Source organism: Sardina pilchardus, chromosome 13, assembly GCF_963854185.1.
Source record: "Sardina pilchardus chromosome 13, fSarPil1.1, whole genome shotgun sequence".
Taxonomy (NCBI): Eukaryota; Metazoa; Chordata; class Actinopteri; order Clupeiformes; family Clupeidae; genus Sardina; species Sardina pilchardus.
Genome location: NC_085006.1, coordinates 28,606,715 through 28,621,852, shown reverse-complemented (window position 1 = coordinate 28,621,852; position 15,138 = coordinate 28,606,715). Strand labels below are relative to the sequence as shown.

The 15,138-nt window shown below is 41.4% G+C and overlaps 1 protein-coding gene across 1 annotated transcript; it reads right to left on the bottom strand.

Moving 5' to 3' along the window:
• Positions 1–1,088: 1,088 nt before the first annotated feature.
• On the bottom strand, positions 1,089–12,480 carry LOC134100233 (GTPase IMAP family member 8-like). Its single transcript, XM_062553330.1, has 3 exons — positions 11,568–12,480; positions 2,675–3,251; positions 1,089–2,190 (listed from the first exon to the last, which is right to left on the bottom strand). The coding sequence occupies exons 2-3, from the start codon at positions 3,231–3,233 to the stop codon at positions 1,463–1,465; spliced, it is 1,287 nt and encodes a 428-aa protein (XP_062409314.1). The 5' UTR covers positions 3,234–3,251; positions 11,568–12,480; the 3' UTR covers positions 1,089–1,462.
• Between the last annotated feature and the right edge of the window lie 2,658 nt (positions 12,481–15,138).

Here is a 15,138-nt window from a genome sequence, read left to right as displayed (position 1 = left end):
TTACGAATCTGTTTAAAAGCTGAGGTTGTACACTTTCACATGATATGTGATATCTCTGATTAGTACTCCATGAGCTATTCAGAGAAGATGTTCTCAGAACATGAAATCCTTCCATGAATCTTCATAGACTCAATCATTGACGCTCATTTAAAGTAAACCTCCATTATGTGCCTTGTAGAGATGTATAGAAAAACTACACAATACTCAACTCAACCGATTGCTGCATCACTGTGTCCTAAGACATGCCAATACATTAGCAAATTGGTATCACTCTGTTCTCACTGTGGTTTTCACTGCACGGCAGCCTAGAATAGAATAGAATAGAATAGAATAGAATATATACTTTTTTGATCCCGTGAGGGAAATTCAGTTCTCTGCATTTAACCCAATTAGTGAACACACAGCACACAGTGAACACACAGTGAGGTGAATCACACAACCCAGAGCAGTGAGCTGCCTGCCCAACCAGTGGCGCTCGGGGAGCAGTGAGGGGTTAGGTGCCTCGGGGATCGAACCGGCAACCCTCCGGTTACAAGCCTGATGCGCTAACCAGTACACCACGGCTGCCCCAACACCACAGTTGCCTAGGTAGTGCCAATAACATTATATGGAGTTAAAAAGGGCATGTTTCCTCTTGTTCTATGCAGGATACCATGGTTCTGTTCTGTTTTTTTTTAACATGTCCTAATAGGCAGTGTACTCTCCATGGGTCCTATTTGGAATCTCCATAAGGACACTGAGCAAAAAAATAGGCATACTGTTACAAATAATTGTGTGAAATATAAGTGACCTATATGCTAATGTTCGATGTGACGTGCTACATGTACGTGCTAAATGTTCGATGTGACGTGCTAAAACAAAATGTAGAGTGTTTTCAAAAAACTGAATTAGTTTGCACAACCAACCTGAGGGAAATATGTAATGTTTGTACTCTGCTATTTTTTTTTAGCGTGAGCGAGGAGAGTTCACTTGAAAGAATGTATGTTTCAAAACCTGTGTATAAACCTATTGCAAATTACAGTGCACATGTCAATTGCAAATGCATACAAACAGAAGGTAAATATCAAAAGAATGAGCTGCACACTGTATCAGAAGCTCACAGGAACTTTAATTCATATTCATATTTTTGATCTCACAAATCTTTATCAGGCATTGTAAAATCACCATCACAAAGCAACACAGGTTACACAGGTGATTGTGGTTTACATGATTGAGGGTCAACCTGCTCTCATCAGACCAATTCCCAATTTCCCATGAATCAATTACAAAACAGCAAATCATAATTCAATTCAGCAAATCATAATCAAGGATCCAAACTTTTTGTTTTAGAAAGTAAAAATATAGAATGCCTCTCTTTTCAAAAAAAATGTTGTTGATGCATTCAACAAACACAAATAGAAACTTATTTTCTACATGGTTACACAGCACATTGATGAAAACTGATCAGACAACAGTTACCACATCATGACTCCTTTTTCATGAATGGCATAGCATCATCTTCACCATCAGAGTTAGTCCCTGATCCGCAACAAAAGCAGCTTGCAAGTAATTTCAAAAGCTGCGTAAATTTGCTCTGTTGCTCTGGTGTGGGAGGTGTCACTTTGCTTGTTTCAATATAACCTCCGTTGTTAGCTTTGACTATATCCTCTATTGTATGCAGGAATCTTCTACGCTGCAGTCTGTCTCCTATCTTTGTATTATCAAACACACAGTATCTTTTATTGCACAGGGAGACCAGTGTAGACACATGGTTGTCAGCCTGGATGATCTTATCCAGGGACTGGTTTCCCAGTTGTTCTCCATGAGTGAAAAGCACCATGGAGTACTTAAAAGCATCTTTGCTAAACACTTTTGGCAGGTGTTCCAGTATCAGACAGTCTGCTTTATTAACTCTACCAAGTCTGACCACAAACACAAATGCATGAGGCCCTGGGTCGGCCGCTATAGTCGTCTTGCTGATTTCCTCAAACAGATGTTTAGCTCCTTCATGCAATCCTGGAGTGTCGACCACTGTGACCATTCGCCCTTCCACCGTGTCTGTTTTACCAGCACTCTGCATAGTGACTGGTTTAAAGTCACAACCTGTTTGAAATTTCACTGATCCAAAGATCGTGTTTCCTGATGAACTCTTCCCAGATCCAGGAAGACCGAACAGCACAATTCTCAGACCAGGCCTCCTGGCAACAGTATCTGGAAAATATTTGAAAGATAATTATAAGAAAAACACAAATGTATTTGATGGCTTCCTTGATGCCTCTGTAGTAATAAAAGAGCAGCAATTCATCAATGTTTGACATTCTTCTAAGGTCTGTAATGAAGTATTGATGTTTACTAACCTGCACAACTATCACTCTTTCAAAGTGGAAGATGAGCTTCTGATATTCATATTGAGTTGCTTGCTGAATGATCTAATCAATTACCAACAACCCCTCCCCCACCCCAAAACTCCTCATTTCCCCAAATCTCTATCAAATAAATATAGCATGGCCCATAGAGCAACAAGACATGACAGTTTTTACTCACTGTGCCAAAACTCTACACACAAGTAAACATAATGCAACACTAGGAAATATACCTCAACTCAAACTCAACATGACAACATCAATATCAGTGGAATTATCATTTAAATCCCCATCTGTTGGTTAACATTTTGGCTTAAACTATAAACTGGTACCTTGTGAAAAGCATCCTTGCTCCTGAAACTTCTTAAACAGGTCTTCAACTTGTTTTTCACCTGCTTCCACATTATCGAACACATGATACCTTCCTTCAAACCTTTTGGCAAGAGGTTGAAGTAGACCTTCTTGACTGTCAATGATGAATTCCTCAATTGGCATGCCATCTAAGTTTTCTCCTCTAGTGAAGAGTATATAGCTGTTTCTCAGCCCTTGATCTCCGATGACTCTGATCGCTGCCTCCATAGCGTTTTTCTGTTCATTGGTGAATCGATCAATTTTAACCACTACCAGGAACACAAGTCTGGATGACTGAAGGTGGTCCTGACAGTATTCATTCAAATTCTGCTCTGACCCAGCAGTTAAAATCCCTGGAGTGTCAACCACGAAGATACTTTTTCCTTGAAACACTCCTTTTTCCTTTTTGATTTTTGTTGTAACTGGTTTAAAAAATGGTTTTGACTCAAACATTTTCTCTCCAAGAATGGTGTTTCCTGAAGCACTTATCCCATTTCCAGTGTGGCCCAGAAGGACAATGGTTAGAGGTTCTGCAGCCATGCCTGAATATTAGCAATCCTACAGGCGACAAAGAAAGAGGTTAGAAAAAGTAAAACAATTAATGTCATATACTTTAAAGTTACACAAACATGCCTGCAAATAACCCCGTCCCCGTCCTTGGCATGGAAATGTATTCCCAGATGCGCTTTCCACACACCAACTGTGCTAAACATAAAACACCATTATCTAAAGTTTGGAAATATGTCATTCTGGGTACAGAGAATTGATAAATGAGTGTAGTATGTGCATGGTGTTGTTTAGCAAACAACACACAAAGGCCGGGTTTCCCAGATTCGTTAAAGCAACACCATGGAAGTTTTGCTCTCTGGGTCCCCCTACAGTTGTGAAACGGTAATTTCTTCTACTTACAGTGCCTATAGAAAGTCATCGTACCCTTTTGAAATTGTTGCTTTTTTTTGTCTTACAGCCTGAAATCAAAACCCATTTTAAAAACAATCTTTTTCAGTTTTATTCACAAATTTAGTTGTACAACATCAAAATAATGAAAAAAAAAGTCAACAGTTCTGAAAATTAATAAAAAATTAAAAACTAGAATAACAGGGTTGGAAAAGTCATCATACCCCTGACTTAATAATTTGTATAGCTTCCTTGTGCTTTCATTACAGCCCTCAATCTGTTTGGATATGTCTATTATAGCTTTGCACACCTAGATTGGGGAATATTTGCCCAATCTTCTGTGCAGAATTGTTAAAATTCAGTCAAATTCTGTAGGGAATGGCGATGGACTGCTCTCTTCAAGTTAATCCACAGATTTTCTATAGAATTTAAGTCAGGGCTCTGACTTCGCCACTCAAGGATATTCACCATCCTATCCTTAAGCTACTGCTTTGTTCTGTTGGCAGTATGTTTAGGATCATTGTCGTGTTGGAAGGTGAATGACCTACCCATCTTCAGCTGTCTAGCAGAGGGATGCAGGTTTTCCTCAAGAATTTGGGTGTACTTGGCAGCATCCATTTTCCCTCCTATCCTGACCAGTTGCCCAGTCCCCGCTGAAGAGAAACATCCCCACAACATAATGTTGCCCCCACCATGCTTCACAGTAGGTATGGTGTGTTTAGGGTGGTGTACTGTGTTTGGTTTTCGCCAAACATAGCGCTTGGAGTTCAGTGCAAAAACACATCTGGAATATTCTGCTACCATGTGGAAAAGGTTTTATGGTCAGTAGAGACTGAATTGAATTGACAAGAATGAACTTTTTGCAGACTAAGATTGGACTTTTTGGACTGAACTCCAGGCGCTATGATTGGGGTAAAGGGATGTGTGTGTGTGTGTGTGTGTGTGTGTGTGTGTGTGTGTGTGTGTGTGTGTGTGTGTGTGTTTTATGTGTCTGTCTGTGTGTATGTATGTTCACTTGTGAGTGTGTGTGTGTGTGTGTGTGTGTTTTATGTGTCAGTGTGTGTGTGTATGTTCACTTGTGAGTGTGTGTGTGTGTGTGTGTTTTATGTTTGTGTGTGCATGCATGTGGGTGTGTTTGTGCATACGTGTGTGTACGTGCCTGCCTGCCTACTGTGTGTGTCTGTGTGCACTGCGTGTCTTTGTGTGTGTGTGTGTGTGTGTGTGTGTGTGTGTGTGTGTGTGTGTGTGTGTGTGTGTGTGTATGTGCATGAATGTGAGTGTGTGCGTACCTGTGTGTGTGTGTATGTGTCTGTGCTTGTCAGTGTGTGTGTGTATGTTCACTTGTGAGTGTGTGTGTGTGTGTGTGTTTTATGTTTGTGTGTGCATGCATGTGGGTGTGTTTGTGCATACGTGTGTGTACGTGCCTGCCTGCCTACTGTGTGTGTCTTGGTGCACTGCGTGTCTTTGTGTGTGTGTGTGTGTGTGTGTGTGTGTGTGTGTGTGTGTGTGTGTGTGTGTGTGTGTGTATGTGCATGAATGTGAGTGTGTGCGTACCTGTGTGTGTGTGTATGTGTCTGTGCTTGTCTGTGTGTGTGTGTTTGTGTGTGTCTGCCTGCCTACTGTGTGTGTGTGTCTGTCTGTACTGCGTGTCTTTGTGTGTGTGTGTGTGTGTGTGTGTGTGTGTGTGTATGTGTATGTGCATGAATGTGAGTGTGTGCGTACCTGTGTGTGTGTGTGTGTATATATGTGTATGTGTGTGTGTGTACATGTTTATGTGTGTGTGTGCATGCAGGTGTGTGTGCGTATATATGTATGTATGTATGTATGTATGTATGTAGGCCTATGTGTCTGTGCTTGTCTGTGTGTGTGTGTGTGTGTGTGTGTGTGTGTGTGTGTGTGTGTGTCAGGCTCGGCATCAGGGGGGGGCCATAGGGGTCCAGGCTCGTCCAAACAGGTCTCTGTGCCCCCCCAAACAGAGTGTGCTCTGTAGTAGATGTTTTGCAGTAAGAGTAGGCGAATTCAACTCTACTAGTTGTGAGTTAGTTGCATGAATATCCGACGAGACAATTATCCTGCGTTAAGCCCGATGCCTCTGACATGTCAAAGCGAAAGTCGACTCACGACTGCGTCTGTGTAGGGTAAACTAGGCTATTTAAACAACGAAACTCAACTCACACTTCAATACCCACGAATCCATTGTCCAAAATACTAAATGTGACGGTTGTTCTTTCGGCCAGTAGCCAATTATCTTCTTGGTTAGATGCCGCCAGTCTGTCATGTTGCTGCCACTCCGGCATGCTTTTTTTGGTCAGACATGCCCCTATTCCAGCATGCTGCCATCCCCACGCATTTTAGTAGGCCTACCGCCATTCAAACAGTCTAGTATTTTTTTTGCAATTCTGCATCAAATTCCAACATCCTGAGAAACGTGGATGAGCTGTAGACTTATGACATCTGCAACCGCTATTCATAGGCGAATCTACCCGAGGCATAGCCTATTTTTTTCAACAATTGATATCCACAGCCGCTACCCATACTCATACATTACAGTAGCCTCTATGCACTATTATGCAGACAGTCGCTTGCCCTCAAAGCTAGCCTGGCACGCCCTCCCAGTGACGCAACGCCTTCAGGCTTTTGCTGCTGGTCTGGCCAACTGCTCATTGAGAACGATTTCTGAGTTCCCGAAATCTGCGGAACTGCCCCCTTTGGTCGAGAACCAATCAACTTTGAGCAGCTCCAACGGCTCTGGGTAGAGGCGTGTTCAAGGCAGAGGAAAGAGTGTTGTTATTGGTTTAAACTCGGCAAACCGCTTTCTGACATCTACCAGTAGCAAATCGAGGCACTTAAAGGAGGCGGGTCAACCAGCGCTGGCAAGAAACCGTGTTAGTACAGGCTGTTGGTCAGACTAAAGTCTCGCAGAGCCTTTGAAAGTCGATGGTAATCAGGCTACCTCAAAGCCCATCATGTGTATTACCTTGTGTCTTGATTGTGTGATGAGGTTATGACCAGCAAAGTCAAACCAGCGAAACGGCAAACTCTATCTGGTCCAATTTGCTCATATAGCCTAGGCCTATATCTAGTAGGCCTATGTTTTTTAATTCGTTGTTTTTATTACTGCAACTTAAAAAAAAGTTCGGTGGCATAATGTGCAGGCTGGCCTGGCCTCACTGGATCTCAAACCGAACGCATTCTCCGATGCGTCGACCTGCCGACCTGTGGTAAATCTTTTATTAAAATAAGAAGCGCTTCAATGGAGCTCAAGCCAAAGTTTGGACTTTTTCGTTAGAAAACAATTTAATTTGAATTATGGACTGCCTTTGAATGAATTTTGATCGGACTTTAAGTTGAGAGAACACCTGTAACGCAATAACCAGTTACACTGGATCCTGTGCATTCCTTGAGGTGGTTGGGTACTGTTAACCATAACAACGGAGCCTTTCTCTTATCTTATGAGCTGCCATTTTTTCCCCTCACTGAAAGTTAGTCTCAGGATATTTTTGAATAACTTTGAAGAGAAAACATTAGGCTAAGTAAACAACCTTTATTGTGATTATAGGGGTAGCATACCCTAGCTTTAACATTTAAAAAAGCGTGCTTGAAACCAATAGCCTGTAGGCCACACACACACACACACACACACACACACACACACACACACACACACACACACACACACACACACACACACACATACACATACACATACACACACACACACACACACATAATACAAATACTGTATTACTGTAAGACTGTGTGTTGTTGAGCATAAACAGTAACTACTGTAGGAAAGCAGCATCAGCCGTAGAAGAGGAACGTTCGACTTCTGGAAATTCTCACGGCTTCTTCAGTTTTCTAGTTGAAGTGCTGCTGAAGGCTCACTGTAAGTATGCTCCTATATGCTTTATTCATGCAGTTACCTAGTCTACTCAGTGAAAACGTACTTCCATAACACAAGTTACCTACTTATCTAGCTGCTAGCTTTATTTGCTGATATTATCCGAAGATTTGCTGGCCGGCAGATATTGCTCATATTTACACGCCAGCTACGTCTAGCTTGCGCAAGCTAATTTAGCTCACTTTAAACAGGGCTAAATCCTGTCCAACTTGGGCTTTGTTACCTTTTTAATTAAAGCTAAACTCAGGGTTTAAAATGAGCAAAGTTTAATTTGGTTTAACGCTAACGTAATGTGTTTGCCTGTGAACAACAAAAGTTGGCTTGCGTTAGCTTGTTAGCTAGCGTTAGCCTGTGAACAACAAAAGTTGGTTTGCGTTAGCTTATTAGCTAGCGTTAGCTAGCGTTAGCTTGTTAACTAACGATAGCGTTAAAGTTACCAGTTCAGGACGAAGTGGAGGTAAATGTCAACATGCATAAATGCCTTTTTCTGCTGTAATAAAACCCACCTTCTACCTCAAAAGCTCTCTAATGAAATGTACATTATGTATCTGCGTTACAGGTTCACAAGTGGCTCCAGTCTGGTTTGGGGGTCTACGCTTTCTCATCCTGTCCTGCCACCCAAGTAAGCTATAGCTGCTACAGTTTTACATTTGATTTATTTGTCTTTTGGTCCACACATTAATAATAAAAATAAAAATAACCATATGCCTCTGTAACTGGTGTTAGTTCAGGAGTGGAGGTGAATGTCAACATGCATAAATGCCTTTGTCTGCTGTAATAAAACCCATCTTCTACCTCAAAAGCTCTCTAATGAAATGTACATGTATCTGCGTTACAGGTTATTCACAAGTGGCTCCAGTCTGGTTTGGGGGTCTACACTTTCTCATCCTGTCCTGCCACCCAAGTAAAGTAAGTTATACAGTTTTACATTTGATTTATTTGACTTTTGGTCTAAACATTAATAATAAAAATAAAAATAACCATATGCCTCTGTAACTGGTGTTACTAGTTCAGGACGAAGTGGAGGTAAATGTCAACATGCATAAATGCCTTTGTCTGCTGTAATAAAACCCACCTACTACCTCAAAAGCTCTCTAATGAAATGTACATTTATGTATCTGCGTTACAGGTTATTCACAAGTGGCTCCAGTCTGGTTTGGGGGTCTACGCTTTCTCATCCTGTCCTGCCACCCAAGTAAAGTAAGCTATACAGTTTTACATTTGATTTATTTGACTTTTGGTCTAAACATTGATAATAAAAAATAACCATATGCCTCTGTAACTGGTGGTCTAAACATTAATAATAAAAATAACCATATGCCTCTGTAACTGGTGTTACCAGTTCAGGATGTAGTGAAGGTAAATGTCAACATGCATAAATGCCTTTGTCTGCTGTAATAAAACCCACCTTCTACCTCAAAAGCTCTCTAATGAAATGTACATTTATGTATCTGCGTTGCAGGTTATTCACAAGTGGCTCCAGTCTGGTTTGGGGGTCTACGCTTTCTCACCCTGTCCTGCCACCCAAGTAAAGTAAGCTATACAGTTTTACATTTGATTTATTTCACTTTTGGTCTAAACATTAATAATAAAAAATAACCATATGCCTCTGTAGCTGGTGTTACCAGTTCAGGATGTAGTGAAGGTTAATGTCAACATGCATAAATGCCTTTGTCTGCTGTAATAAAACCCACCTTCTACCTCAAAAGCTCTCTGAAATGTACATTTATGTATCTGTGTTACAGGTTATTCACAAGTGGCTCCAGTCCGGTTTGGGTGTCTACGCTTTCTCATTCTGTCCTGCCACCCAAGTAAAGTAAGCTATACAGTTTTACATTTTATTTATTTGACTTTTGGTCCACACATTAATAATAAAAAATAGCAATATGCTTCTTTAACTGGTGTTACCAGTTCAGGATGTAGTGAAGGTAAATATCAACATACATAAATGCCTTTGTCTGCTGTAATAAAACCCTAGCCTACATTTTATGTGTTACAGGTTATTCACAAGTGGCTCCAGTCTGGTTTGGGTGTCTAAGCTTTCTCATCCTGTCCACACACACACACACACACACACACACACACACACACACACACACACACACACACACACACACACACACACACACACACACACACACCAGTTACACTGCCTGGTGTTCATTTTCATGTATCATAGGTGCGCAGATGTTGTATGAATTGAAAGTGAGTTGTATGAATTAAAATGTTAATATTGTTTACTGTATTTAATAAAAAAGCTTTTAAATGACATCTTGTTTGGGCTGCTCTTATTATCAGTAGTGTATATAAAAATTAAGCGATACTGAAATAAGTACTGTGAAAATGCTGTAGAGTAGTGTTATTTTAACAGTACTAGTACTGTGTACATTTTGTAGAGTACTGTAACTTTACGGTACTACTACTGTGTAAATATTGCAGTGTACTGTGATACATTAAACAGTATTATACTGTAGTTGGAAAATTACCGTAAAAAAACAGTAGATTACAGGTAACCACAGCTGCCAGTAACATACCGTGATTTTACAGGGAATTTATTACAGTGCACTTCAAAGATGCTATTTCGCAGCTCAAGCTCTTAAGACAAGTTTAAGATAAGTTTTCGAAAGGTGCGCTTCGTTTCTTCATTTGTCTGCCGGTAAACAGACTACCCTAGGCTACAGTAAAAACTATCGACCCGAGTTGCATACAAAATAGCCTATCAATCTTCGACGGTAAAGGATCAGACGCATCAGGGCGTTACCGTTACCTGACTTTCGTTTTCGCAGTCAGCCTGTTGTTGGGGGACTGTGCTTCTGCGCCCTGGCTACTGGGATATTCTATTGCAGGCTATTTTCGGACTTTAAGTTGAGAGAAGAAAGTTTCAAGAGGCTGTTAAGAAACGCACCTTTGCCCCGTGGAAGTCATAAGAACGGTTAATTATTCTTTTTTGGAAAGGATAGGCTACCTTGCACCTTGATACCTCACGAAGCCATTGTTTGTGTGTTCTTACTTGTCCTTTTTGACCTAGGGCTATAATTACTAGAGGTGATGCATCTCTATTGAAATTCACAGGCTTCTTCTAATTATTCTTGCGTGCATCAGATCGAACCGCGTAACTTAGGCTAGCATACAAACTTGTTTGAGACGCCTGTAGGCTATTCCAAGGCTTTCCCGGGCTATCCGTTTTTCATGTATAAGAAGTTTATAGCCTACTTTTTGAGACACCATCAACCCCCCCCCCCTGCTCATAGCCCCCCCACACGTTGCTCTCTGGCGCCGAGGCTGGTGCGTGTGTGTGTGTGTGTGTGTGTGTGTCTGTGTGTGTGTGTGTGTGTGTGTGTGTGTGTGTGTGTGTGTGTGTGTGTGTGTGTGTGTGTGTGTGTGTGTGTGTGTGTGCGTGCCTCTGTAACAAGTTGGGAACCTTGGATTAGTTCATGGTTTGTTACAGATTTAGATAATAGTACATTTGTTGTAATGGAATTGAGGATATTACTATCACATAACAAATAAAGACTTGGATGGGCAAAGACATTATTTTACATTTAGCAGCAAATAAATTGATAAAGTATTATTAATAGACACCTCCCAGTTTCTAAAAATCAAAGACCAAATTCACAGATCTCAAATGAAAGTGTTCACACCTGTAATGCAATAACCAGTTACACTGTGCATTCCTTGAGGTGGTTGGGTACTGTTAACCATAACAACGGAGCCTTTCTCTTATCTTATGAGCTGCCATTTTTTCCCCTCACTGAAAGTTAGTCTCAGGATATTTTTGAATAACTTTTAAGAGAAAACATTATAGGCTAAGTAAACAACCTTTATTGTGATTATAGGGGTAGCCTAGCTTTAACATAAAAAAGCGTGCTTGAAACCAATAACCTGTAAAGGCGCCACACACACACACACGCACACACGCACACACGCACACACACACACACGCGCGCACACACACACACACACACACACACACACACACACACACACACACACACACACACACACACACACACACACACACACACACACACACACACACACACACACACACACACACACACACACTAAAAACTAACCTGAAATAAATTGCTTTAGTTTCCCGGTGTTTTCTTCGTGTGACGTAGTTCGGTCGATGGAGCTTCTCTGACTCAGATAGAGTAGGCCTAGTCTAGGCAAAGCGGGAAAATTTACCCTTTCTGCCAAAGAGCCGCAAAAACGTAGGAAGGCTAATGGCTGCAGTTGGTTTGTACATTTGTTTGGAATTTAAAACCTAAATTCCATTTGTTGGAAACAGTGCGTTGCATCGAATTTCTGAGCTGATCCAGCCTTCACTTTCCTTAACGCAGCCAAATAGCGAAAGGAATCTGTGCTTTTTCTGAGACGCACTTCAAAGATGCTATTTCGCAGCTCAAGCTCTTAAGACAAGTTTAAGATAAGTTTTCGAAAGGTGCGCTTCGTTTCTTCATTTGTCTGCCGGTAAACAGACTACCCTAGGCTACAGTAAAAACTATCGACCCGAGTTGCATACAAAATAGCCTATCAATCTTCGACGGTAAAGGATCAGACGCATCAGGGCGTTACCGTTACCTGACTTTCGTTTTCGCAGTCAGCCTGTTGTTGGGGGACTGTGCTTCTGCGCCCTGGCTACTGGGATATTCTATTGCAGGCTATTTTCGGACTTTAAGTTGAGAGAAGAAAGTTTCAAGAGGCTGTTAAGAAACGCACCTTTGCCCCGTGGAAGTCATAAGAACGGTTAATTATTCTTTTTTGGAAAGGATAGGCTACCTTGCACCTTGATACCTCACGAAGCCTATTGTTTGTGTGTTCTTACTTGTCCTTTTTGACCTAGGGCTATAATTACTAGAGGTGATGCATCTCTATTGAAATTCACAGGCTTCTTATTATTCTTGCGTGCATCAGATCGAACCGCGTAACTTAGGCTAGCATACAAACTTGTTTGAGACGCCTGTAGGCTATTCCAAGGCTTTCCCGGGCTATCCGTTTTTCATGTATAAGAAGTTTATAGCCTACTTTTTGAGACACCATCAACCCCCCCCCTGCTCATAGCCCCCCCACACGTTGCTCTCTGGCGCCGAGGCTGGTGTGTGTGTGTGTGTGTGTGTGTGTGTGTCTGTGTCTGTGTCTGTGTGTGTGTGTGTGTGTGTGTGTGTGTGTGTGTGTGTGTGTGTGTGTGTGTGTGTGTGTGTGTGTGTGTGTGTGTGCGTGCCTCTGTAACAAGTTGGGAACCTTGGATTAGTTCATGGTTTGTTACAGATTTAGATAATAGTACATTTGTTGTAATGGAATTGAGGATATTACTATCACATAACAAATAAAGACTTGGATGGGCAAAGACATTATTTTACATTTAGCAGCAAATAAATTGATAAAGTATTATTAATAGACACCTCCCAGGTTCTAAAAATCAAAGACCAAATTCACAGATCTCAAATGAAAGTGTTCACACCTGTAATGCAATAACCAGTTACACTGTGCATTCCTTGAGGTGGTTGCATGGGTACTGTTAACCATAACAACGGAGCCTTTCTCTTATCTTATGAGCTGCCATTTTTTCCCCTCACTGAAAGTTAGTCTCAGGATATTTTTGAATAACTTTTAAGAGAAAACATTATAGGCTAAGTAAACAACCTTTATTGTGATTATAGGGGTAGCCTACCCTATAGCTTTAACATAAAAAAGCGTGCTTGAAACCAATAACCTGTAAAGGCCACACACACACACACACACACACACACACACACACACACACACACACACACACACACACACACACACACACACTAAAAACTAACCTGAAATAAATTGCTTTAGTTTCCCGGTGTTTTCTTCGTGTGACGTAGTTCGGTCGATGGAGCTTCTCTGACTCAGATAGAGTAGTCTAGGCAAAGCGGGAAAATTTACCCTTTCTGCCAAAGAGCCGCAAAAACGTAGGAAGGCTAATGGCTGCAGTTGGTTTGTAAATTTGTTTGGAATTTAAAACCTAAATTCCATTAGTTGGAAACAGTGCGTTGCATCGAATTTCTGAGCTGATCCAGCCTTCACTTTCCTTAACGCAGCCAAATAGCGAAAGGAATCTGTGCTTTTTCTGAGACGCACTTCAAAGATGCTATTTCGCAGCTCAAGCTCTTAAGACAAGTTTAAGATAAGCTTTCGAAAGGTGCGCTTCGTTTCTTCATTTGTCTGCCGGTAAACAGACTACCCTAGGCTACAGTAAAAACTATCGACCCGAGTTGCATACAAAATAGCCTATCAATCTTCGACGGTAAAGGATCAGACGCATCAGGGCGTTACCGTTACCTGACTTTCGTTTTCGCAGTCAGCCTGTTGTTGGGGGACTGTGCTTCTGCGCCCTGGCTACTGGGATATTCTATTGCAGGCTATTTTCGGACTTTAAGTTGAGAGAAGAAAGTTTCAAGAGGCTGTTAAGAAACGCACCTTTGCCCCGTGGAAGTCATAAGAACGGTTAATTATTCTTTTTTGGAAAGGATAGGCTACCTTGCACCTTGATACCTCACGAAGCCTATTGTTTGTGTGTTCTTACTTGTCCTTTTTGACCTAGGGCTATAATTACTAGAGGTGATGCATCTCTATTGAAATTCACAGGCTTCTTATTATTCTTGCGTGCATCAGATCGAACCGCGTAACTTAGGCTAGCATACAAACTTGTTTGAGACGCCTGTAGGCTATTCCAAGGCTTTCCCGGGCTATCCGTTTTTCATGTATAAGAAGTTTATAGCCTACTTTTTGAGACACCATCAACCCCCCCCCTGCTCATAGCCCCCCCACACGTTGCTCTCTGGCGCCGAGGCTGGTGTGTGTGTGTGTGTGTGTGTGTGTGTGTGTCTGTGTCTGTGTCTGTGTGTGTGTGTGTGTGTGTGTGTGTGTGTGTGTGTGTGTGTGTGTGTGTGTGTGTGTGTGTGTGTGTGTGTGTGTGTGTGTGTGTGTGTGCGTGCCTCTGTAACAAGTTGGGAACCTTGGATTAGTTCATGGTTTGTTACAGATTTAGATAATAGTACATTTGTTGTAATGGAATTGAGGATATTACTATCACATAACAAATAAAGACTTGGATGGGCAAAGACATTATTTTACATTTAGCAGCAAATAAATTGATAAAGTATTATTAATAGACACCTCCCAGGTTCTAAAAATCAAAGACCAAATTCACAGATCTCAAATGAAAGTGTTCACACCTGTAATGCAATAACCAGTTACACTGTGCATTCCTTGAGGTGGTTGCATGGGTACTGTTAACCATAACAACGGAGCCTTTCTCTTATCTTATGAGCTGCCATTTTTTCCCCTCACTGAAAGTTAGTCTCAGGATATTTTTGAATAACTTTTAAGAGAAAACATTATAGGCTAAGTAAACAACCTTTATTGTGATTATAGGGGTAGCCTACCCTATAGCTTTAACATAAAAAAGCGTGCTTGAAACCAATAACCTGTAAAGGCCACACACACACACACACACACACACACACACACACACACACACACACACACACACACACACACACACACACACACTAAAAACTAACCTGAAATAAATTGCTTTAGTTTCCCGGTGTTTTCTTCGTGTGACGTAGTTCGGTCGATGGAGCTTCTCTGACTCAGATAGAGCAG

Bases quoted from the DNA above. Each gene is read 5' to 3' on its own strand.
- LOC134100233 (XM_062553330.1), bottom strand. From the start codon at position 3,233: ATGGCTGCAGAACCTCTAACCATTGTCCTTCTGGGCCACACTGGAAAT. The intron at 2,191-2,674 runs GTACCAGTTTAT...AATATTTTCCAG, and splicing joins GCAAGGATGCTTTTCACAAG to ATACTGTTGCCAGGAGGCCT.